This window comes from Neopelma chrysocephalum, unplaced genomic scaffold, assembly GCF_003984885.1.
Source record: "Neopelma chrysocephalum unplaced genomic scaffold, ASM398488v2 Primary Assembly neopelma1_128, whole genome shotgun sequence".
NCBI classification, from domain to species: Eukaryota; Metazoa; Chordata; class Aves; order Passeriformes; family Pipridae; genus Neopelma; species Neopelma chrysocephalum.
Window position 1 is genome coordinate 909,318 of NW_020897790.1, and position 23,034 is coordinate 932,351.

A 23,034-nucleotide genomic window follows, 5' to 3' on the forward strand; every position below is an offset into this window, starting at 1 on the left:
CTTCCTAAAATGAGCTATTTTTGCCACCATCTGATGTTCAAGACTTGAATCCTGTTTATTTCCCTTATCCTGCTGAATGGGGACTGAAAACTGCTGGAAGATAACTCTGGAACATGGTACAGACCAGGTGCAGTCAGCCGGGATTTGAGGGTGAGTGAAATCAGGCTGTGACTGTTGTGGGGTTGGTTCTTTGTGAGTGCAGTGCTGTCTAAATGAACCACTTCTGACAAATGCAAGAGCAGGGGAAGAATTTATTTCAGATTATTATGGGACATTCATGGTAACACAGCAATGACACATGGGTGACAGAGGAAGTGGGGGTCACTCTTGCATTTGGGCCCGAAGCCATTAATCACAGAGACAGTCATTAAAAGGCTTATATCTTACCTGAGATCTTACATTTCCCTGCTGACCAGGTGTTTTCAGCAGTCCCTGTCCTGTCCTTTTGGGGACATTTTACTTATTTTTTTCTCTCTCACCTTATTTGGGATGCCAGAGATAATATTTTTCTCTGTTTAAAGGCAACTTTACAACGCTCCCGAGCAGCCCATATTAGTGAGTGCATATGCTGTAGTTCAAGGCCAGTGTTATAAAAATGCAAAAATAATTATTCAGTGATTAAGTTAGAACGGTTACAGGCAGATTTTCTTAATTTGATCTCATTTGCACTTATGCTTTATAAGCTTAAGATTTAAAATGCCTTTGTTTTGGTCTGTGACCATTTGGGGTAATAAAATAACATTGTATACCAGGAGATGGTGGCCACAGTCAAACCCTGAATTTCCATCACTTAACTGATTGTTTTGGTGGAATTACTTAAGGGCATGCATCCCTCCTCTAGATTAATCTGGCTTTCAGACACTTGGTTTGGTTTAAATGCTCCCTGTGCAGTTTGTGTCACTTCCTGTCATCCAGCAAGGACCTTCCCATGGGCTGTGCAGCTCCTTATGCTGACAGCATTTTCTCACTCCTTTTGATAAGTTCTGGACCCTGGAAAAAAGGAAAATCCGTGTGAGCAATAGTGTCAGGAGGGTGCTTGATGTGTTCGTGACACGTGCAGTGAGGTGGCAGCAGCAGGTCCTGTCCTAAAGCCTTGGCAAGGTGGGCACTACACTATGTGCAGAGCACAGATACATTTATCACTGTGCAGTATGCATTTTGCTTTTGCTGGTCAGCTCAGGTGGCCATAGATTTGCTATTTGTTGGAAAAATACTGAAATACAGTTCTGGTTGGAATAGTCGGTAGAATCCTTTTTGCATGTGCTGTTCAGGTGTATCCAGAGGTGGGCATTTTCTATTAATAAAAGAAAATTTTTTATATTTTATCTTCTAAAGCAAAGACTTATGAAAAGAGAGAACAAGGCTCAAGGGTCAAGGATGGTTTGTTAAAGTTCAGTTAAGGAATACAGCAAAGAGAGGGAGGTGAGAAGTAGGGAAAAGCAGATTTACCACAGGGTAAAGAGGAGCCAGAGCAGCTCTGGAGTATGAAGTGGAGTGGGCTGAAACAGCACTGGGAGGGCAAGTGGGAAACAGAGGCAGGGAGATAAACGGGGAAAATGCTTTGTCTGAAAACCTGAATATACCCTTTCTCTCCCTGCTGCCGAGGAACTGTGGCTGGAAACAGAAGCGATACCTCTTTGAGGAAACAGGGCTCAGGGTTGGCCTCTCTGCAGCACCGTTCCCTCATGGCAGTGAAGGCGGCTGTGACGGAGCCCAGCTGCTCCGGGCTGATCTGTGGCTTGTACTTGAGGAGGGTGATGAGCATCCTGCAGGAGAGCAGAGCTCTGGGAAGTGGGAGGGGAGCACGCGCTCACGGAGCTTCCCTCCACCCCAGGCCTGCAAACCCCCGTTCTGGTCCCACCCGCTGCCTTCCCACAGCTTTTCATACTTGTTCACCACCCAGACATGGATTTCTGGCCGGGAGCAAAGTGGTGCCCTGTTCCCCTGTGAAATGAAACATCTGTGCCCGGTTTTGGAGTGTTCCAAAGGAGAAGGTGGGACAGCGGGCAAGGGGAAGGTGAGCAGTGCCAGGGGTAACAGCAAACCAGCATGTCTTACTCCTGCTTCCTGTGCTGTAACTTCTCCTCTTCCGAGGTGCACAGGTCTCCATGGAAAGCAAACAGGCCCGGAGTCAGTGCTAAGGGCACATAAGTCTCATCGATCTCCAGTTTGCCTATGCAAGGCCTCCTGAAGGCATAGGAGCTGCTGCAGCAGCGGCAAACTCCAGGGTTTATGGGATCAGCCAGGTGTCTCCTACAGATTTCCCCAAGCACGAGATCCAGCTTTGCCAGGAGAATGAGAAAAACAATGTTACGTTACTTTTTCATGTTCAAAAATCCCTGAAATGCACGTTGCTCACAGCGAAGTTAGGAAAAGAGGAATTTAAAATAAACCTGGTTTGTCGGATAGAGAACACTTGATATTTTTACTTAATGCTGACTTCTGTCAGTGCAGAACCAGCTGGGATTTTTGCAAATGAACATTTATATGCAGTTTTAGGGACCGGCAGCAGAATTTCTGGCAGTTTCAGCAAAAAGTAGGACCCAGATACCAAAGGGAAGCACTCACGTGTTCCTCGGCACAAGGCAGCAGCTTGTCCTGGCCCAGCTGGCAGCATTTGGAGCCGATGGTTGTCATTTCCTTGGTGAATTTGATCAGCTCTGCCGATGTCAGCTGAGGCATCTTCTTGGTGAAACTCATGAGGAGCCTGAAATGACAGATTTTGTCATGTTGGTGTTTTTGTTTCACCAGGCAGTAGTGAGCAGCCTCTGCCTTCCCTGTGGAATGCTCCAGCCAAGCCCCATGAAACACTCCTTAGTATAAGGACAGGACTAAGCCTGGTGTTTCTAAGTGCAGGTGGGCAGGTGTAAGGCTGCCCTGTTTGTGTGAAGCCAAATATTGCAGTAGTGCCTTTAGCATGGCCTGTGTGAGCTGTGTGGTGTTACCCCAGGACTGTGCCCAGTGGGAGCAGGGTAAGGAAGCGCAGGAAAAAGTAATACTCGTTTTGGAAATAGTAATCTCCTTTCTCCTTGTAAATGTCACAGCTTGTCCTCATGACACTCTGCGTTTCATAAATATGTTTCCTCAGTTCTTCCTCCTGAAAAAAATAAATTAATTTGAGGAGGGGGAATGTGGAATGTCCTGAGTATCTACAGCTGTCTCTCACCTGATATGGACCCCCTGGTTTTAATGCCATTTCTGTCTGAGACCCCTGTAAACTGCCTGAATGTGGTAAAATGTCCACCTCCATTCCCCATGACCTGGAAGGCCGTGTCTGAGACACCAGGCAGCTCCTGACTTCAGGTATTACAAGGCCACTGTCCTGATCTCAGACAATAACCATAAGCATCTTTCCATTTGGGAGAGGGAACTGGCACTGCTCAGGAGCAGGGCCCACAGAAGTGTTAGCTCCATCCGTTTCCCCCCTTCTCCATCTGTCATTGTTAAATTGCTTCACAAATAAAGATTGCACAGGCTCTTTGGTGCTTTTTCCAGTTGGGAATCAGTCAGGCTTTGCGGGATTTGCTGGGATTGTTACAGGAGCTGTGACTCTGGAGGTGGAGCAGGGATATTGGCATTTTAGTCCTGGTGTGACATGCCTGACCCCCTCCATGTGCCGTGAGGAGCCTGAGGACCCAGCAGCACCCACCCCTCTGCTGCGGCAGCCACTGGGAGCCCCGGGCCTGCAGCACTCCCGCAGCAGGTCCTCGTAGCCTTTGCCAATCCTTAAAAGCATCTGGGCAGAAAATTCCGGGTGTCTCCTGGAGTACTCATACAGAAACCTGCAATATGAGGAAGATCAGGAATTAGGGAGAAGCCAAAACAACTGCCCTTGGGTGGGAAGGACAGCAGGAGGATTTCAGGGTGGGTTTGTCCGGTGGAACAGGGAGAATTTCACAGAGGAAGCCCTGTGTTACCTGGCTAAGTGCATGTCTTTTTCCTGGGCAAAACGTTCACATATTCCTTTGTCTTCAATGAACTCCCTGACATGGGGGGACAAGCCTGCAGGTTTGTCATCGTTTTCCACGTTGAGGATGCATTCGCTCCTTTGTAACAGGGGCTTTTCACAGCACTGCTGGATCCGGCTGGACAGGACGTGCTGGCTGCTGCACACGTAGCGCAGGATCTCTTCCTGCACACGAGAAAGGGAAGCTGAAACTCTGAACCCAGCAACAAAAAAAGCATGAAATGCCTGCAGCCACACGACTGTGAAAGGGCTTTACCCTGTCCCTCATGCAGCCCAGCGTGTCCCCGCGGCAGCAGTCCTTGTGCATGTCGGCCACGGCCACCACCAGTTTGTGAACGGTGACAAAGTCAGCTTTGGGGAATTTTTGGCTTATCTGGGCAAGCTTCCTACAAGGAAGGAAAATAGTTACTGTTTATATTCGCAGTGGGAGACTGTGCTCGCTATCATCATTTTTGTGTGGAGAGGTTGTCTAACTTTGATCACAGAGAGGTGTGGTTGGTTCAGACTTTGGGATTAGATTTTGGAATCTCTTGGCAGTTCGTAAGGAAATGGTGATGCTGCCACACACAAATCTGAATTTCTACTCTGTCTTCCTTGTTAGATGCTACTGGTGACCTGCACATAAACAAGAGAGGGCTGGTACTCAGGGTCACTGCAGAGCCACAGCTTTATTTCAAAAAAATAATAAACATGGGGAAGACTCACAGAGCCTTTAAGGTCCTTTCTCCAAACTTCTTCAGGATTCCACAAGTGTGTTCCTGCCTCAGGGAATCTTCTTTTATCAGCTTCACCACCTTTGGTGCCTGGCAGAAAGAAGGTGCAGCCACAAAATTGGAAGAAAATGAAACTGAAACTACAGTGGTGACAGTTTTTAATTTTTTAATAGTGAGAGAAAACAAGCTGAGAGCTGTACAAGTTGCAAGATGTAACTGTTGCACTTGCTGGTTAGTCACCAGCATTTATTAAGTGCTCTCTGAAAAGAAAGCAGAACCCTTCAGACAATAGTTGAGTGCTTTTAGCACAGGGGGTGCTCCAGGGCAGCCTGATTTCAGCTTGTGCTTAACAAGGGGACTTGCAGTATCAGGCTCAGATGTTGAAAAAGAGATGCTGATATATCTGCCTCAGTATCTGTGTAGCTGTAGCAAAGCTGCACATTAATAACCTCAGATTCTGTGGTGGAATACCTGTCTCTGGAAGCATTCCTCCATGTGATGGGAGGGGCCTTCAGCGCTTCCACAGCAGTTGTCCATCATTTCCTCATACTGCAGAGCCACAGAGAGGATTGTTGGGGCATAGAGGAAGGGATGCCTTCTGGAAACTTCATAGATAAAACTGAAACCAGAGCAAAACATCTTTAGTCTCAGGGTAAGTTGATAGCATAATTATAAAAGTAATAAGATTATAAAAGCTACTAAAGTTATTGGTTTCCTGACATAACAAACAGCTGTATCGTGTGGTGTTTATCTTAGAAAATTCTGGTGGGGCCAACGTTTTCCTGGAAATTGAAGTCTCAAATCCTGCCAGTTCTGTCTTAGAGGCAGCACAACTCCTGCCTGGCTTCTGAGGACTAAAGAGAGGCCTTTGGTTTCAGGTGAGTCCTTTGTATAGAATACAATAAATCAGGCCAGACTGATTGTCACTGGGAGCTACAGTCAAAGCAGGAGGTGGCAGAACATGCTTTATAGAACAGCAATTACAGCTGGTTGAATTATGCAAATAATTCACATTAGAAGAAAAATCAGTATGAGAGAGGCAGAACTTTCTGATTGCTGCTGCATTTGCTGTCCCCAGCCCATAGCTGCCACATCCAGGCAGCCAATCTGTGATTTATTACTTACTATCCTGTTAATGGCTGTCCATGCTGTGAATGGTTTCTGCAGGCAGCTTCAGCATCTGGCCTCTCCAAAGGAGAGCTGAACCCTCGTGAGGAGTTTTTCAGGGAGAGGAAGCAGTCGTTTCTTTCAGGATCCTTTTTAGCACAGCAGTCAGCAGACCGGGGAAGGTTTTCCTCCTGGCATATTGTATCGAGGAAAATCCTCTCCTGTGAAAAATTAGAAGTTCACCTTTACAGAGGGGAGAAGGAGAGCCCATGAGCCAAATGTACGTGTGCAAGGAGGTCATGTGTCTCGGTAATGGATTCATGCCTCTGGAAGAACTCGTGCCAGGGCTCTGGAATGACAAGCCATACCTGGAAAGCATAACTGAGCTTACCAGAGGCTTCAGGCAGTCAGGGCTGTCGCTGGCTGCTGCCGCACACCTCCTGGCCAGGGCCGTGACCCCCTCGGCCATCGCGGCCGCTCTGCCGAACGTCCCTCCTGGCACGTACTGGGCAAACAGGATCAGGGCACTGGGGGGGAACACGCAGCGTTAAACCTGTTCCTGGCCACCTACAAACTACTTACAGAGCTCTCTGGTGAGAGGCAGTGAGAGGATTTGTACCACCCCGGTCCCGCGTGGGTGAGGGGTAGGATTAGGGCTCATTCCCAGTGACACGAGGCTGTGCAGTAGCAGCAAATTTGTTTTACCTGCACAACTTACATGGCTTTAAAATTGCTCTCCTGCAGCTGAGAAAATCGTTGGCCAATGCTTGTTTTTTCCTCTGAAAAACAAGATCATTAGAATAAGAAGTGTTCACCAAAAGCTGTATCAGATACCTTTTTTTTGTAGCTCAAGTGTTGCTAGGAGGGAAAATTTACCTTCAATACATTTCCTCTCAAGTTTTCCTTCTATACACTTCCTCTCAGTAATCCCTTCCCCTCCTTCACACTACAGAGATTTTTAAGGAATTAGAAGCAATTCACCTGGGGCTGATCACACCAGATTTATCCAGGTACACTTTTGCTGTACACCTTTGTCCCATAAGAAAATCCCCATGAAAAACTGTGGCCAAGCAAGCCACCAGATAACCACGTGTGCTGAGTCCAGCCAGCAGTGTTAAACAAAAAATAGAGGAAAAATACGAGATGTCCTTACCTATGTCCTGAGAAGTTCTAGGCAGGGCTTTGGCTACTCTAAGGCTCAGCAATAAAATGACATAAATGATTGCTCTCCAGTCCATCCTGTCAGATTTTGGCAGGGGCCTGGGGTGAGTTTGCTTCATCTGTGAAAGGCAGAAAGAATTAAGGGGAGGGTGGTACTTTTATACTCTCCCAGATGATTCCTGGTTAATCAAAACCCTTTTACTGTCAGATTTCACATTAGTCCCTTGAGAATACTCCCACAATAATTAGACATGCAATTATTTGCTCAGGATGATGAACTGACCACCTTGTTGCAGAGGAAGGACCTTGAAGATTTTTTTCCCCCCTGAAATTTAGACAAATAGACATTTTCTACTTATCACACCTGACACAAGAAGTTAAACACTCTGGGCTTTTTATTGTGCACACTGATCTCTACTTAGAGATTGCTTAAAGGTGATTGCTGTGCAGAAAATGACTTTGGAACACAGTAGTGACTGGAAAAATCCCAAGTTCGGCTGTTATCCTGATATTTCTGCATTCCCTCCTTGCTATACAAGCTCTCTCCTGCTCCCAGCTCCCAAGGAGTCATGGAGAAAGGCTGAGTGATGTACCCCCCCCACACAACATTTTTGCAGCATTGATAATTACTATCAAAATGTCTATGAATTTTGGAAGAAAATCAACTCCGAAATTGTAGGATAAAGGGGGAAATTCTGGTTAATACAAGTATTTTACCGATTTTTTTTTTTTAGAAAAAGTATGCTGTAAGCATCAGCAAGATAAAAAGACAAAATTTTGGAGATAGAACAGCTTGAGAGAGCTGCAGTTATTGGTAATACAGAGGTACGTGGGCAAGGTCTGTATTTCCACATATGTGATCGTCACAGAATCCCAGACTGGTTTGGGTTGGAAGGGACCAGCTTGCTCCAAGCCTCGTCCAACCTGGCCTTGGACACTCCCAGGGATGGGGCACCCATTTATATCCTCTAAATTCAATGTCTCCAGCGCCCCTTTGCATGTTCAGCAGGATGGGTAACTGCTTTTCACTTTCCTTGGAAAACCCTTGCCACTTTTGGGATGATAATTGGGCTGTGCACAGTGAACATTCCTTTGCAGGAGGGAAACGTGTGGTGTTTAACTGCAAAGCAGCGTGGTGAGGAGCATTTCCAGGAGAGGCCCTTCCACTTAGTGCGTTCAGTGCAATGAATGTCCTGGAGGCTCTGGAGAAAGTGGTTATTACCCCTAAGAGGGAGGAAGGAATTAGGACTTGATCCTGGGGGGTTCTCAGTATTGGGAGGGGGATCTGCAGCCCAAATTTAAGTGTGAAAGCTTTAAAGGAGTGCTGTTTGTAGGGGCTGCAACGTGTGTTTGTTACCAACACAACACACCCTTTGCTGGGAAGCAAAGCCTGGGTGCCAGCTAATTGTGAGAGCATAAAATGAACCTACAGCATGTGGAATAGGAGAAGTAAGAAATTCCTCAGGTTGAAACCCTTCTCCCCAGCCCCACCCTCCCCTGCACCTCCTAAGCAGAACAGCCCTGCTTTTATCTGGGTTCCAAATCCGACTGCAGCTGAAGTGGACACGGCAGAGTACAAAGGGTGACATTTACAGCCTGTCCTTGGCCTGTGTGGCCCCGGGCTGGGATGGTGCGGCCCAGAGAAGCGGGGCCGGGTGTCCAAACAAGTTATCTCAGCACAGCCCCGGCCCCGTTATCTCAGCACAAATGGGGTGCAGGGACCTGCTGGCTCAGCACGGGTGGGCAGGGCAGGGAATGGCTCTGCCTGCCACAGGGAGCAGGAACTGGAAAAACGTGCAGGTAATTAGGTAGCGCTGAAGTGGTTAAAGAACACTCTGTACTTGTGCAGGTTTGGGTACAGCTGCAGGTGTGCTTAGTCCTCCTCCTTCTCAACTCAGACTCTACAAGGGAAAAAGGAAAGTCAGTCCATCAGAAACCAACCCAGATGGACAAAAAATATCAGCTGTGGAAAGCCACAGCCCAAAAGAAAGCCTGGGAATACAAGGACTATTACTCAGCATGGGCCCAAAAGCTCTTGAGTAGTAATTTTTCCAAACCACGTCAACACTGAGGCTTAAGATGCTACTTTAAGTGCTGCAGCTTGGCTGCAGAGCTCTGTCTTTATGGCAGCTGGAAGACACTGTGACACACGAGGGAAACAGCTGAGTTCCTATGGATTGTAGAAAAGGGGGTGGGATCCAGGGAAATGAATTCTCTGAACACCTGGAGCCCGGACCATCGGATGGAATTTCGCAGCCGATGGACCGAGGGCGCCGCCTGGCGAATTCTGCGCAGTACTGCAGGACGGGCAAGTACCGACGGTTCCCCCAGTAAATGCCACCCAGAATTGCAGGCTGAGTGTCCCGAGGGCAATTCCTGCCGAAATCCCACCGGACCTGTAGGCACAGTATCCTCAAACATTTCTCCCTGATGAAAAGAACCTGGAACTGCAGACACAGTGCCCCCAAACATCTCCCCCTCGCAAATAAAGCCGGGAACTGCAGCCACAGCACGTCTTGAGGGCGTTCCCTGCAGGACCTTTTGGAATTCGCCAGGTGACGCACTCGGTTCGCGCTCCTCCTGCAATTTCGGGGGAATTTCGGTGCTCTGCGCTCCCTTTCCCTGCGCAGTCCCGCCCGTTTCGCCGGGCGGCGCCGCGGACTTAGTTTTTTTCTGAGCTTCAGAAAAGCACTGCCCACCCTCTGCTTTTGAGCCCCAAAAGCACAGCACTTAGGTGGGTTTCTTTTTTGGAGCTGGGACAATGCAGGACCTAACCTGCACTTCAGGGGCTGAAACTGTGGGACTTAACCAGTATTTCAAAGGCTGAAAATGCAGGACTTAACCTGCATTTCAAGGGCTGAAAATGTGGGACTTAGTCTTTTTCGGAGCTTCACAAACATAGGGCTGTGCTTTTGGGACCCAAAATCCTGTTTCAAAACGTGACTGGATCCCTCCCTGAGCAGCCCGGCCCGACCAGAGCCCAGAGCAAAGCGCCGCGGGATCGCGCCGGCCCCGCCCCCGGCACGCCCCCCGGCTCGCGCCAGCCCCGCCCGACCCCAAGAACGCCGCAGGCCCGGCAAACCCCGCTCCCCTTGTCCCGGGAGAGCTCCCGGACGGGACGTGACCGCGGAGCTCTCACCCGCCCTTCCCCGGCCCCAGCAGCGCCTGCCGGGGCTGCGGCGGCGGCAGGAGCCGCGCTGAGGGAGCGGGGGGCGGGGCCGCGCGAGGGGCGGGGCCGGGGTGAGCGGGCAGGGCGGGCGGGGCGGGGCCGCAGGGACAGGCGGGCTGGGATTGGGCGGAGGCGCTCGAGTGCTGATTGGGCAGCGGCTGCGGCCCGCGCTATATAAGGTTGGGCGGGGCAGGTGCGGCTGGTTGTGTGTGAGGGGTGAGGGTGCGGCCCCGCTGCTGCCCGGGCTGCGGAGGTGAGAGCGCCTTGTCCGCTGTGTTTATGGACTAGGGGAGCTGGGGGGCGTTTAGGGGCGCGTTGTGTTGGGCAGCGGGGGCCGGGTAAACCCCTTACCTGCCGGGTGAGCCCGGGGGGAGCCGTGGCAGGGCTGCGGGGCTGTTGCTCTCTGGGTGTCTCAGGGTTTGCCTCGGAATCCCAAAGCCTTTCCCCGTGCAGGGTTATGGGGCGAAGACTGGTCTCACTTAGTTTCTTGGTGCTGCATTAATGCTTTTTACTCGTTCTGTGTCAATTTGCAGCCTCGCTCGTGGTTTCTCCTGGTGCTGGTGGAGTGGAGGTGAGTTGTGCTTCCTGCTGGGAGAGAGAAGGGCCTGGGGAAGCTGCTCCATGAACCACAGCTGTGCCGAGCCTGGGAGTCTGTCCAGGTAAGAGCAGGGCTTATACTGCCAATGAGGAGCTGGGTTTTGCTGCTGGAAGATAGAATATGCACGTGCCTTTAAATGCAAGGACAGGCAGAAGCTGGGAGGGACCCTGAGCAGGTTTGGTGGCACGACAACAGTTTTAAAAGACCTTGAGTGTGGGGGAAGTGTCCAGGAAAAATGATTCCTTTTTTGCAGGGAGGCAGTTTGCAAGGACAGAGGGGTTGCTGTGCTCTCTAGCAAAAATAATCCCCTTGGGATGTACAGGGTGAGGAAATCTTGGCCACGTGTGGGCTGGAGCAAAGGTGTGTGGGTGCCTGTGTGTGACAGCCGTGTGTGTGCAGGAAGGGGGTTCTGGTGCCATTGGAGCTGCCAGGGAGCCAAAAAGGGCACAGCTGTCTGAAAAAGGTGAAAGCTCTGTTGGCCTCTGTTGACACCAGCACCAAAGGAGATGCAAATTTTCCCCCTGTTGGTCGCAGGCTTCACAAAGCTCCCAGGAAAGGAAGTTTTAGATTCCACATCACCTTTATGCTAAAGGTTTCCTTGCTCTCTCAGCAGGATGTTGAGTGCCACCGTGTCCCTGAGGTCACCCTTTCTGCTGTTGGGAGAGCACGAGGTGGATGGAGAGGATCTCCAGGCATCTGCAGGCACAAGGGACTCGTACAACTGTGATTTTCCTACAGCCCTCATAAGGTGGACTTTCAGGATACCATGGGTAATGTGCCAGCTCTCCTGCTGGAGTTTTTGTCTTGTGCTATATTTGAACATAAAGAGTAAAACTAAAGTCAGGTCTGTTCTGGAGTATGTTACACCTGTGCAAAGCTCCTTCCCTCTGTTTATTTTCTGTTCTGGAAAGCACAGTTTGGGATTCCTGGGCACTTCCTATGAAATGATTCCATGAAAATAATTTTGTACTGAAAGGAGCTGTCTGTTTGAGATCAGATGTTTTTTCACTCAGTAAGCTCTTAAAATACCTCACAGTGTGTAGGAATGCCTGGCTTCTAAAACTCACCAGCTGAGTCTTAGAGGCTTCTTTGAAGAGCTGTTTTCAGGCAGCAGAATTGGTCCCCCAGCAGGGACTCTGTGCCTGCTCTCCCGTGGCTCCAAGGGATCCAGTGGGGCAGCAGGCAGGAACCCCCTTCTTTTCTGCAGGCCAGTGACTGTGTGTGAAGGGACAGTGACTGGTACCAACTCCACCTCCCACTTCTTGTCACAGATCGATCTGAGGCACTTGTCAGGTCAATACTTGCTCTTTTCAGGAGCACCAGACTTGTGTTCAGTGTCCTCATTGTAGCCCACGAATCCCTCTAGGTGTTAAATCAGCCTCCCTGTCTTGATTCTTCTAATGAAGAATTAGCATTAGTGTCAAACCATGTTAATGAGATATACAAATTATCCTGGGAGTGCCTATGTTACAAGCTCAGTTTGGCTGTGTTGCTGTCCTGAAAAGTGAGGAACAGTGACTGTCAGTTCTCCTTATGCTGCTCTTAAACACCATCCCTACATTCCCAGGAGAACTCTGGAGGGAGACAGAGAACATTTAAAACATGAAACCTTGGCATCGCAATTGTTATTTCTAAGTATGTGTTTCTATCTGATACAGTTGTTGGGTGATTACTCGGGAGAGTGTTTTGTACCTCAGGCAGTAAGTCTGGTGTATCAGCCTCCTCGTGAGCAGGAACCAGCACGTTCCCAAAAGGAATGTTCTGTCAGACTCTGTCAAACAGCACGGAGGTGAGCAGGAGTGGTGCTTGTGCACAGCTGAAGTGAAGCACACTTGGATTCGGGCTGCTCTGGGAGATCTTTGTTGAGACGGGTATTTCTGCACAGCTTCTTGTGACATATCAAATTTAGAGATGAGCTGATAAAGGAAGTGACACTGTTCTGTCATCACTGAGCTTTTGAGGATTTCAAACCCATTACTATTAAATCCGGGGGCTCGTTCCCGGGTCCTGCCCATGCCCGCTGCGGGTTCCGGCCGGTGCCGCCTCTCGACCGGCGGGCGGGGTGCGGATCCCACGGCCGGAGGACCGAGGCGGGACGGGGGCTGGGATCGGGACCGCCGCGGGCGGGAGGAGCCGCTCCGGGGCGGGCGCTGGTGCCGAGTCCGGCGCTGCCGCTCCCGCTGCGGCCATGGCGGCGCTGGGATCCCACCAGGGAACGGGACACGGTTCCGCTCGGGCCGGGGTAGCCGAGGCTGTGACGGGGCCCGAGGTGCCGGTGCCGAGGCTGAACCGGGCGGGGCGCGGAGCCCTCCCCGGAGCGGCCCCGGGAGCCCCCGGACCCGCGGCGCCGTCTGGCGGACACGGCCGGTATTGCAGGGCCTGTACCGCAGCACCAGGGCTACGGCACGGCGGGGACCGCCCGCACCCCACGGGGGGTGCAGAGCCCCCCGGTCGGTCACCCCTGAGGCCACCACACCCTTCCCCAGGTGAGAACATCGCCCGCCTCCCCCTTCCCCGTAGTGTTCCTGCCTTGCCATGCTCCTTGGAAAGGAGCAGAGCTGGAGGAGGCAGCGCAGGAAAGGACACCTGGTCACACCGGGTCAGGTTTATGTTCCAGCTTTATTCTCTGTCGGAGAGGCCCTGCTGTTCTCCTGGCTGGCACAGAGCCCCCCCATGCCAGGTGGGGATGGTGTCCCCATGCTGCCTGGCCCCACAGGGCTGGGCCCCCGCCCAGGGACAAGGTGGGAGGTGCTGGATGTCCTGGGCACTCTCAGGGCAGTGCAGAGCTGGAGCTTTGAGCACCATGAATGGAAAAGGCCAGCGGAGACCTGCGGCGAGGCTGCTCCACAAGGGGCAGAGGGGAGTGACAGCCACTCCTCCTCCTCCCAGTGTATAAAAATACCAGTGTGACTTTATTTGGCTTTTCAGTTTTGGGTTATGTTTGTTCTGCAGTTTATAAAAAGCTTTTCCCACAGTGTGTGCTCTGTTACACTTCTGTGCCGTCATGCAAATTGCTGTGGACTTTGACTTCCAAGTTCACCTGCTTCACCTTCCTGCCCTTCCCCTGGCAGACGCTGCCATTTTCCCTCAGAGGATGAACATTCCTCACGGTGCAGCCCATGGCCCTCGGGACACCCCTGGGCAGCTCCACCTTGGTGTTCAAGGGGTGCTCCTCGGGGGCACCCCTGGCAGCCTCCCGCTTCCTCCGCCCCTTCCGACACTTCCTGGCGAGGAGGCAAACCCCGCACAGCACCAGCAGCAGCAGGGTGAGGGCGGCGAAGGCGCTCCCCAGGGAAGCGCCCGTTTGGGACAAGGAGGCTGCGACGGCGGCTTCCTCCCTCTCCAAGACCAGCGACTTCATGTTGGTGCCGTTCTTGACCTGGTCGCCCTCGTTGTCATAGACCAAGGAGTCGTCCAGCACCGTCCTGCTGGCGCCTTGGGCCAGGTCCCTGCGGCTGCGCTGCCAGCGGCGAGCGAGGGACCGCTGGACACGGGGCCCTGCCGTGCTCTCCGGGCCAATCACGTAGATCACCTGAAGGTACCACTGGTGTCCAGCTTCCACCTTTCCAAAGTGACACAGGTCACGTTAACAGTGAGTTTAATATCGAGTGATCAAGAGCTGGCGCATTTTGTGCTCTGTTTCTGGCAAAGCAGCTCGGTGGGTTTTTTCTGAGAGCCTGCACTAATGCTGATCACCAAGTGAGGTGTTCAGCCTTTGCCAGCAGCAACAATTCATTTAGGGTCATGAATAATACGTTTTTAAAGAGCTTTTTCCTGAGTGCTTTAGGGGGAGGAAAAAAATAAAATCTTAAAATTTTAGATTATATTTAGAATAACCACCTAATCTTCATTTTCTGTGTCAGAGCTGGCTTCTGAAGGACCAGAGCCTAAAATTTGCAAAGCATTTGGGAGATCCTGGACAGAGAAGTTACTTTTGGACTACCAGAAGCACATACCTTGTAGAGAGCATCCACCTTGAGAGTAAATCCATCGACTCCGGGCATGCTGCTTACCGAGTGGAACTCGGACAGCTCGGAGGCAAAGTGGGCATCAAAAGGCACATCGTGGAAGTACTTATCTGTCACTTCAGGTTGGTTTCGGTCCTGGAAATCAGAGAGGTGTTATGAAGAGGGGGGCAGGCTCTCTTGCTTTCCAAAGGGAGGCCAGGGCACTACACACTCCTCACACCCCTTTGCAGTCAGGATCTGTTTGCTGTTGGAGAAGCTCCCAAAAACGGAGCAGAAGCAGAGGACTCACCAAGAGGAGGAATCGATGTTTCAGGTACTTGTTGGGTTGGATGCAGCCATACTGGGGCCCCTCGTTATAGACGGTGCCCGTGGGGTCGAAGAAAGGCACGTAGCCATCCTTGCCCGTGCACAGGTAGACTTTTTCCAGCTGCAGCTTGTATGCGGCATTGAGGTTTTGTTCCGGGTGCCAGAGCACGCGGCCATACAGGACTTGCCCTGGGGAGGTGGGGAAGAAAGATGGACAGGTGAAATTCTCCAACAAGAGAACCACTGCTTAGAGACTAACACGCCGAACCACACGTGGCTCTGGGTTTGGAAAGGTTTGGATGGTTTGGGAAGGGTTTGGGGTGTAAGGGTGACAAAAACACATTCTTTTCTTACAGGGCTTTAACATGCTCAAAATGTCATTTGTTGCTGCAAAAGAGGCAAAGCCAAAATAAATCCTACCCTTGGAAAAAGCCCCTTTGTAATCCATTTCTGCCAGGGACATTTCGGATTTGGTGGGGTCCATCAGAAACACCTTCTCGTTGTTACAGAGCTGGAACTCTGTGTTTAGGGAGTAGACAACGGGAACTGGGCGGTTTGTCTGCTGGAAGGCGATGGGGATCAAAAATCTGGAATTGGGACAAGGAAGGAAACCATGGAGAGGTGAGGTTTGGACACGTGCACCCCAAGGACAGTGATCTCCCACCACCCTGAGCACAGACACTCTTGGTTGCAGGGAGGCTCTTAAGCAAAGGAGGAGGTTCCATCCCTCCCCTTTTCCCTTCCTGCTGCTGTTGTGCTGTCCCAGGCACCTGCTGAGACCCCAGAAACACCCCAAATGGGCTGACATTGTCCTGCTGCCGTGGGGATGGGGCCTCCTTACCGCTCTGGAGCATGAGCCGTGCAGGGCAGGGGCTTGTCTCCAGGCTCTGCCCATGGCTGTGTGGGCTGCACAGTGCAGGGGATTAGGAAGATGGTGTACTCTCCGGAGTAGTCCTTCCTGGGAACAGACAGAAGACCCTGTGGTCATCAAATGGGGCCCTGTGTTCACCCAGAGCAGCACCTCTTCCTGGCCCCAGAAATGTCTACCCAGTAGTTGCCTGAGGGACAAAAGGGACCTGGGGTGTTTAATGTGACCCTCTGAAATACATGGTCACCTCTGGGATCTACCTACCCATGGCTTCACTGCTGGAAAAACACCTTTATAAGGAGCTGAGTTGATTTTTCCCCTCAGCAGAGGATTTCCAGCCCTGACAGCAGCTCCCCGTGCACTCCAGCTCTCAGCCCTTGACCAAGGCTGGCTCCTGAGCATTCCACACTATTGCTGGGCTGCTGGAAGGGCACCATGGAGAATATGATGCCGTGGGAAGCTTCTGAAGGGGACTGAACCCAAAATCCTCACCTGTTGTAGGAGCTGGTTGCTCTCCAGAGCTGGTAGGGGGAGTCGAAAGTCTGAGCGCTCCACAGCAGCTGCAGGTCAAATTCGATCCCTCCCAGGTGCTCTGGAGTCATTAAAAAAGACCTGACATCTGGCAGGCTGTGGTGCTCCATGACAAAAAGCCCTGGAGGGGGAGGACAGGGAGGTGACAGGTAAGACAGAGCACGGAGAGGCCCCGTGCCGTGCACCTCAGCACAGAGGGGCTCCTGGTGGGACGGGGGACTCGTTCTGCTGCCTTGTTTTCACTGATTTCACTGATTTCTGCCTCTGTCAGTGTCACTGCTCTCACCTCTGAACTTGGCCTGTGTCTTGAACTCGATAACCAGCCGGCCATCCTCGCGGATGTAGATCCTGATGATCTGCAGCCGGGCTGAGAGCACGCTGTCCGTCTGGATCCCTGCAGCAACAGGGGAGCACACCCAGCACAGTCACCCCTTGGGTGGGCTCTGCCAGCCCCAGAAGCATTTGGGAGAGCTCCAGAAGGCATAGTTTAATTGGGATCATCCTCCAGCAAACCAGCTATTAAACTTCCTCCGTTATCCACGTGCTGCCTAAGTCTCCCCCAAGCATAAAGGAAGTAAGTATTCTGAGTTCCCCCCATCTGTGAGAGCCAGGGGAACGTGACTGCAGCTGCCATGTGAGTAGCCCTGAAAAGTGTCCAAGACATCACCCCAAATATCCCACAGGACTCTGATGAACAGAGAGGTCTTTTCCTGAAGTGCCAACTGCACCCACGAGCAGAGGGGCTGGGGGAACATGGCTAAGCTGGCACAGGGGCAGGCATGCCTGGACTCAGCCTGCATGCCTTTTCCCTCAGGGATCAGGGCTCTGGTGGCAGTGCAGAAACTAAGGACAAAACAAGGAGGAGCCAATACTCCTGTAGCGCTTGGAATGCCTCGGGCTTACCTGTCCTCCAGAGAACAGTGTCGTAGAAGAAGGAGAACTCCATCTCTGTGTGATGCTCCAGGGAAGCCCAACCCCTCGGCGCTGTCACGTAGATATAGGACACATAGAGAGGGACGTGGACTGTCAGGAAGGACTGAGCAGAGTCCCGCACCTGGGAATAAAACCCAAAAAAGGGGGTTATGCACCTTCCAGATGAAGGCAGAGGTGACTGTCTGAATGTTCTTTACCTCGACTGTAGGCACTTTAGACAAACCTGTGTTTAAATCAGGGTCAGGGCTAAGGCTCGTTGGTGCCACGGGACAAAGGAGCTGTGGGGACAATTTCACCTCAAGACCCCCTAGTTTCCAAGGCTGTGAATTAAAATTCAGCAATTCTGCTTGCTCAGGCCTCCCCCAGCTCTCCATTTATTATCTACAGAGTGCAGCTGTACTCTGCAAGCCCCAGAGAGTTCAGGGAGACATTCCAGCCTGGCTGGTGCCAGGCTCCACAAGCTCCATTGGGCAGTTGTTCAGGCCAAGTAGCTCCTCTGGATTTGTGCAAATAATTGGAGCTATAAAAGGAAAGTTAACAAAGTATTCCAGGCTGGCAGGAATTAAAAGGGATTATGCTGGCCATAACATTCTGACTGGGAATTTAATGCAAGAACCTAAGGATGATGAGATACTCACTGGAGTGGGATGTACATGGATAATCCAGCCATGAGAGGGCAGTGAGACACACTGAATAGTGAAAGCTACTAATTTAAAGAGCATTTTTGGCTTTTGCTCTGCCAGTCTGTTAATTAAGAAATGAGTAAAAAAAATTCCATGACCTCACTCCGTTGTGGATCACACACTGATCTGTCTCTGCTGTGTCCTTTGCTCATTTCTATTGGGTGAGAACACAGTCAAAACTGTAAAAGAATAGAGCCCAGCTGGGGATGTTTTGTATTTCCAGTACGGCTTTCTATTAAAAAAAAAAATATTTTGCTGACGCTCTGAAGATAAGGAGAATAAAACCTAGGTTAACCTAAGGAAAAGAAATTAATTAAATGCACACAGCACTTTTCCAGGTGAAAGGGGGGAAAAGCCACGATCCGCTTGTACAGAGCAGCAACTACACATGAGCACAAAGCCCAAGAACACAGAAAGGGTTATGTGGAACAGCTTTGGATGTGGCCTCTCACCTGGAAGTCAGCGGTGACTGAGCCTCCGCAGACATCAATTAGCTCAGTCATGTCGTAATAAGCATCAAAGGTCCAAATGCAGCTCTTGAGGTTGAGGTGCTGGTAGAGCTGGATCGTCTTGGGCTCCCTCACCGTGGGGTCCAGCTGGTAAGGGCGGTCATAGCCCGGGCCCAGGACGAAGCTGTCGTGGGTCACTTCGTCCAGGAACCCTGCCTCTGGGATGGAGAGACATCAGGACACTGATCCCTCTGGATTTTAAAGAGCCTGAGGTCTCATTTGCACTCTTGAACCATGGGAGCTCCTCTCCCTTGGTTATCCTGAAGGTCAAACTGAATATACACAGGTCTTCACAGGGGAAAAATGTTATAGGAATGGGGTAAGAATCCTAAAAATCCAGCTTAGGGATCTATTCATTCAAGGTTGAAATTAACTTTTAAGAAATGAGGAACAGCTTGAGTATGGAATTATCAGAATGAAGTACAACCCACTGCCCACTATGCAACAAGCATGGATCTCATTCCCTGGAGTGTCAGACACACAATCTGCCAATTTTTTTTCAGCAGTGAATTTATTTTGCTGCTTCTTGTTGCTTCTTGTGGGAGACCTCAGTGACCCAGACACAGCAATCCAACCTCGCAGCTCCCTCTCTAACCATGTGGATATCACAAGAGAGATTTGAAAAGCAGAAAATCACAGTCTCCTCAAACAGAGCAACGTTTAGATATTCCCATGCACGGAATCTCATCTCCAATGGGGCAGCTCTGGTCGCTGCTGTTAGTACAAGAAGATTAATTATTATTTACATGATGTCAAGAGAGCCCAGAGGAAGACAAAGTCGTCTTCTCTGCATTTCTTTCCTGGTTTCCACATTCAGGAAGTAAAGTTCAAGGTTACCTGAGATGCCTCTGAGGTCTCTGACAGTGACCAGGTTGGAGCAGACATGCTGGTGCCTGTAGATGGACTCAGAGAGAAGGAAATGCAGGTTGTGCAGTGGGAGGGTGGAGATGAGGGGCAGCATCCCGTCCTGGTGGGGAATCTGCACCGAGATGTGGATCCTGGAACAAGCAGCACATGAGACAGCAGAAGAGAGCAGCCCTGGCAGGCACAGGAGCCTCATGCATCCCCCCAACCCACGGCAGCACAGCCCAGCCCAGCCCAGCCAGGTGAGCCTGATGTTTAGTTTCAGCTGGATATCCCCAGCTAAACATCTGCTCCTTAAGCTATTCCACCAACTCCCAATTCCTGAGGGGAAGGGAGAGTGGGAGTACCCTGAGCATCCCACACTGCAGCAGGGATGTGGTTTCACACACACGTCCTCCTTGTGATCCCAGGCATCTCAGTAAGCCCAGGGGCGCTGGTGAAGGGCTGCACTCCCCACTTCTCCAGGCTCATACCTGTTGGGATGCTCCTTGTGCTTGACATCCAGGTACTTGAGCGTGGCAATAAATGACTGTGCCTGGAACCCTCTGGCTGTCCCTGCCACCACAGGAGTGTGACAAATGGCACTGTCTGTGCCTATGGTCACCATGTTGCTCCTCAGGGGGGTCCCCACATGGCCAGCCTTGTCCACAGCCTTGGCCACACAGCGCACATGGAACCGCCTGCTGAAGTAAATGCTGTCCAGCACCTGGGGGAACGAGGAGGGAGAAACAAGTGGTGCTTTCAGCAGGCTCAGGGAAGAACAGTGCTAAAAAAAACAAAAAAAAAAAAATCCCCAGAGAAGCACCACACCAAGTGCCAAACCCGAGGAGTCTATGCTTTAGTCTCCGTGCTCCTGCTGCTCCGCTGTGCCTGTACCTTGTGGTTGACGCTCGTGAAGGGGGTGTTGTCAGTGATGGTCTCGAAAGGCGACCTGGCTCCATTCCCATCCGTGGGAGCTGCCACTTCCCAGCTGAACTGTATTGAAGACTGGTTGATCCCGGCCTCGCTGCAGCGTTCCTTCATGACGGTGTACTTGGGGAAGTGAGGGTCACAGGGGGTGACACAGATGAGGGGATAACCCGGGGAAGGGGATTTCTTAGCACCGTCCTTGGTCACTTCTTCCACCCGGTCGTAGTCAGCCAGGGTGACGACCTGCAGGGATGCAAGACAGCAGCACTCACCTGGGGCTGAGGGAAGAGCTGGAAAAAGCCATCCTTCCCTCCCACACGGTCACTGCAGCTCTTCATTTCATTTCACTTGAAGGGCACTAAATCACATCCGCTGCAACGAGCGACTCACCACGGGAGGTGCTGGGAGAATCAGGCTCCCTGCTGCCTCCTGATCCAAAATAGTCACTGTTGCAGTGCTGGTGTCTCCAAGAACTGCTTCCACTGGATCATCTGGGCCCAGCACCAGAGAAAAGGACTCGTGCCATTCCCGGTCTTCATTGGACATGATCTCCACCTTAAACACGATGTGGGTCACACCTGGGAGAGGGAATGCAAGAAAAACAGAGAGAACTCGATCCATCATTGGAGACTGTTCTGAAGTTCTTGTGAAAACCCTGCACAGCTGCTGCTCCAGGCTGTGGCCATGGAGACATTATGATAAAATATGCATTATAAATTTTATTGCCACTCATTGCTGCTAATAATTTAGCCCTGTCCCCACAGGAGTCTGCTCTAGACATAAAACTCCAGCTATGACAACTGATCCAATCGATCCGGTGATAGATTTACCAGCAGATGCCATCTGAGGATTAATAATGGCTGTCTTGTAGCTGTCTGGACTAAAAATCTAGGATGCAAAGCACATTCCCACCCCTGCTCTCTCTCACACCAGTAGTGTGCAGAGCTGCTTGGTGAAGGCTTCTTGGTCCAGCAACACACTCTGAGCTGTTCCTGACAACTAGTTCTCTGTTGAGACTTACATCCTCTGAGGATGACTTTACTCTCACCTGACATGTGCCTGTGCTTCCTCCTCTGGTCTGATCACCCTCCATTAAACACGTCAGCTATTTTGTATAACAAAATCACAGCAGCCAGAAGAGGAAGGGGAAAAGGACACATCTACTGTGGGGAAAGGGGAAAAATCTTGCACCCCACCTGTAACAGACTGAAGAGCTGGACAGGTCTTTCTTCTCACAAAAACTGTGCTGAGTCCAAGAGTAAATCCCAAATCAAACCTAACCGTCAAAATCTAAGGGCATATTCTGCCTTCTTATAGTCACTGCGAGCAGTTAGACCGGTGTTGTGTTGTAAACCTCATGCAACAAGTGGCTTTTTCCAAGTCTCCTGAATGTTCTGACGTGCACAAAGTGTCCGTGGTCACGCACCCATCTCTCGCTCTCCCTCCAAGGACCCTTTACCTGGGCTGAACTTGAGCATTCGACTCTTGGGATAGTAATCCACACCAGCCTGGGCGGAGCCGTCCCGGGTGCTGCAGCGCACTTTGGAGGTCCTGTTCTGGTCCCCTCTCCGGACCACCCTGATGTTTAACACGGCTATGCCCTCCGGGCCCGGCGGCTCCCGCACTTGGTACGCGGCTTCTTCGAACTCGATGGTGGGGGCTGAAGGAAGGACAGTGGAGAAAAAGCCCCAGGTTTGCACACCTGACTGATTCCAGGTGGAGGACACTCAGCACCTGCGGTGAGAGAAGCTCAGCTCCTTTTAGACTCATCTACACACCCTCAAAGCGGGGGCCAAAAGGGGTTGGGTGTGAATTAGGGCAAAATCCAACGAGTGTATTGAGCTACAGAGGATGGCAAATTATTCTCCTATCCCTGCCTCCCCCTGAACCACATGCTCTCCAATCCATGCCATGTGCTGGTGCTGCAGTCACAGCAGAGGAACCTGGCATCCCCTTTTTCCACAGAGATCTCTCCAGGCTATGATGCTGTGGAGGGGAAGCACAGCAACTCCCCATGGAACTGCAGGGGAATGGGAAACAGGACAAAGAGTGGGTTCAAGGTCTGTTATTCACCCCTCCCTTCAGCCCAGTCCAGTGCACACCAGTGACCTGCACACAGAGCTGTGACTGGCACTGAAGGCATCCATGTTTACCCAAAACTGCTGCTGGGACTGTGCTGACTCCCTCAGAACCACAACAACATCCTTGCTGAGCATCCTCACTTACCATCTTCATCATTGGTGACAGTTATGGTTGTCATGTCCATCTTCCCAATCCTAGCTCCACTCCAGTGGTTTCCAAGTGGGCTGCCAAGATGGACCTGGAACTGCTCTTCTGGTTCAAAGGCAAAGTCATCACTGACATAAACACTGCAGTTCTTCACCTGAAGCCAAGTAAAGAGGAGAAAACAGCAAATACTGATAAATCAAATGAAGCTATGCAAGGGCCAGGCTGCACTTCCCTATGCAGGGTTTCATGTCTGAGTGCTGTCCATCCTGGAAGAAACTTATTTTTAGGGATGCTGCTTCAGTGTGGACAAACCCGACGGTCTCATGATGAGACACAGCAGCAAAGGCCCCTCCTTCCACAAACCCACAGCTCTCTGCTACAACAATCCCAAGTCCTCCTAACACACAGGATTTGTGCTTTAGGACTTACCTAGTTTAATCAGGAAACAAACAACCCCTTCACAGTCAGGTCATATTGGCAGGACAAGAATTTGTGTCGTCTATGAGACTAATTTGGACA

At 51.1% G+C, this 23,034-nt stretch overlaps 2 protein-coding genes and 1 long non-coding RNA gene across 6 annotated transcripts in view; 1 reads left to right on the forward strand and 2 right to left on the reverse strand.

The window, feature by feature from the left end:
- Nucleotides 1-400: 400 nt before the first annotated feature.
- Nucleotides 401-9,138, reverse strand: LOC113974881 (alpha-fetoprotein-like). Of its 3 annotated transcripts, none has more exons than XM_027698411.1 (15): nt 8,379-9,138; nt 6,941-7,067; nt 6,506-6,566; nt 6,179-6,314; nt 5,806-6,008; nt 5,152-5,299; nt 4,673-4,770; nt 4,224-4,353; nt 3,918-4,132; nt 3,650-3,782; nt 3,000-3,097; nt 2,569-2,707; nt 2,059-2,282; nt 1,634-1,766; nt 401-990 (listed from the first exon to the last, which is right to left on the reverse strand). In XM_027698411.1, exons 1-15 carry the CDS (start codon nt 8,535-8,537, stop codon nt 946-948), a joined length of 2,049 nt encoding a protein of 682 aa, XP_027554212.1. In that variant the 5' UTR covers nt 8,538-9,138; the 3' UTR covers nt 401-945. The 3 variants fall into 3 exon arrangements, with proteins under 3 accessions (XP_027554212.1, XP_027554210.1, XP_027554211.1); XM_027698409.1 differs by having other exon boundaries at nt 1,450-1,766; XM_027698410.1 differs by lacking the exon at nt 8,379-9,138 and having other exon boundaries at nt 1,450-1,766; nt 6,941-7,228.
- A 1,137-nt stretch (nt 9,139-10,275) lies between these two features.
- Nucleotides 10,276-11,579, forward strand: LOC113974887. 2 transcript variants are annotated; one of them, XR_003536675.1, is made up of 3 exons: nt 10,276-10,370; nt 10,651-10,776; nt 11,326-11,579. It is a non-coding gene; the product is annotated as an uncharacterized LOC113974887 (long non-coding RNA). The 2 variants fall into 2 exon arrangements; XR_003536676.1 differs by having other exon boundaries at nt 10,279-10,392.
- Nucleotides 11,580-13,315: 1,736 nt separating this feature from the next.
- Nucleotides 13,316-23,034, reverse strand: part of FRAS1 (Fraser extracellular matrix complex subunit 1) — a 98,127-nt gene continuing 88,408 nt past the window's right edge. Inside the window, exons 59-73 of the mRNA XM_027698516.1 lie at nt 22,513-22,669; nt 21,746-21,946; nt 20,677-20,864; nt 20,254-20,529; nt 19,851-20,083; nt 19,351-19,511; nt 18,457-18,671; nt 17,292-17,442; nt 16,675-16,782; nt 16,350-16,509; nt 15,831-15,947; nt 15,410-15,576; nt 14,973-15,178; nt 14,672-14,818; nt 13,316-14,277 (exon numbers count right to left, since the gene is read on the reverse strand). Coding sequence (XP_027554317.1) covers nt 13,702-14,277; nt 14,672-14,818; nt 14,973-15,178; nt 15,410-15,576; nt 15,831-15,947; nt 16,350-16,509; nt 16,675-16,782; nt 17,292-17,442; nt 18,457-18,671; nt 19,351-19,511; nt 19,851-20,083; nt 20,254-20,529; nt 20,677-20,864; nt 21,746-21,946; nt 22,513-22,669 — 3,063 coding nt within the window. The 3' untranslated portion in view covers nt 13,316-13,701. The remainder of the gene's footprint in view (nt 14,278-14,671; nt 14,819-14,972; nt 15,179-15,409; nt 15,577-15,830; nt 15,948-16,349; nt 16,510-16,674; nt 16,783-17,291; nt 17,443-18,456; nt 18,672-19,350; nt 19,512-19,850; nt 20,084-20,253; nt 20,530-20,676; nt 20,865-21,745; nt 21,947-22,512; nt 22,670-23,034) is intronic.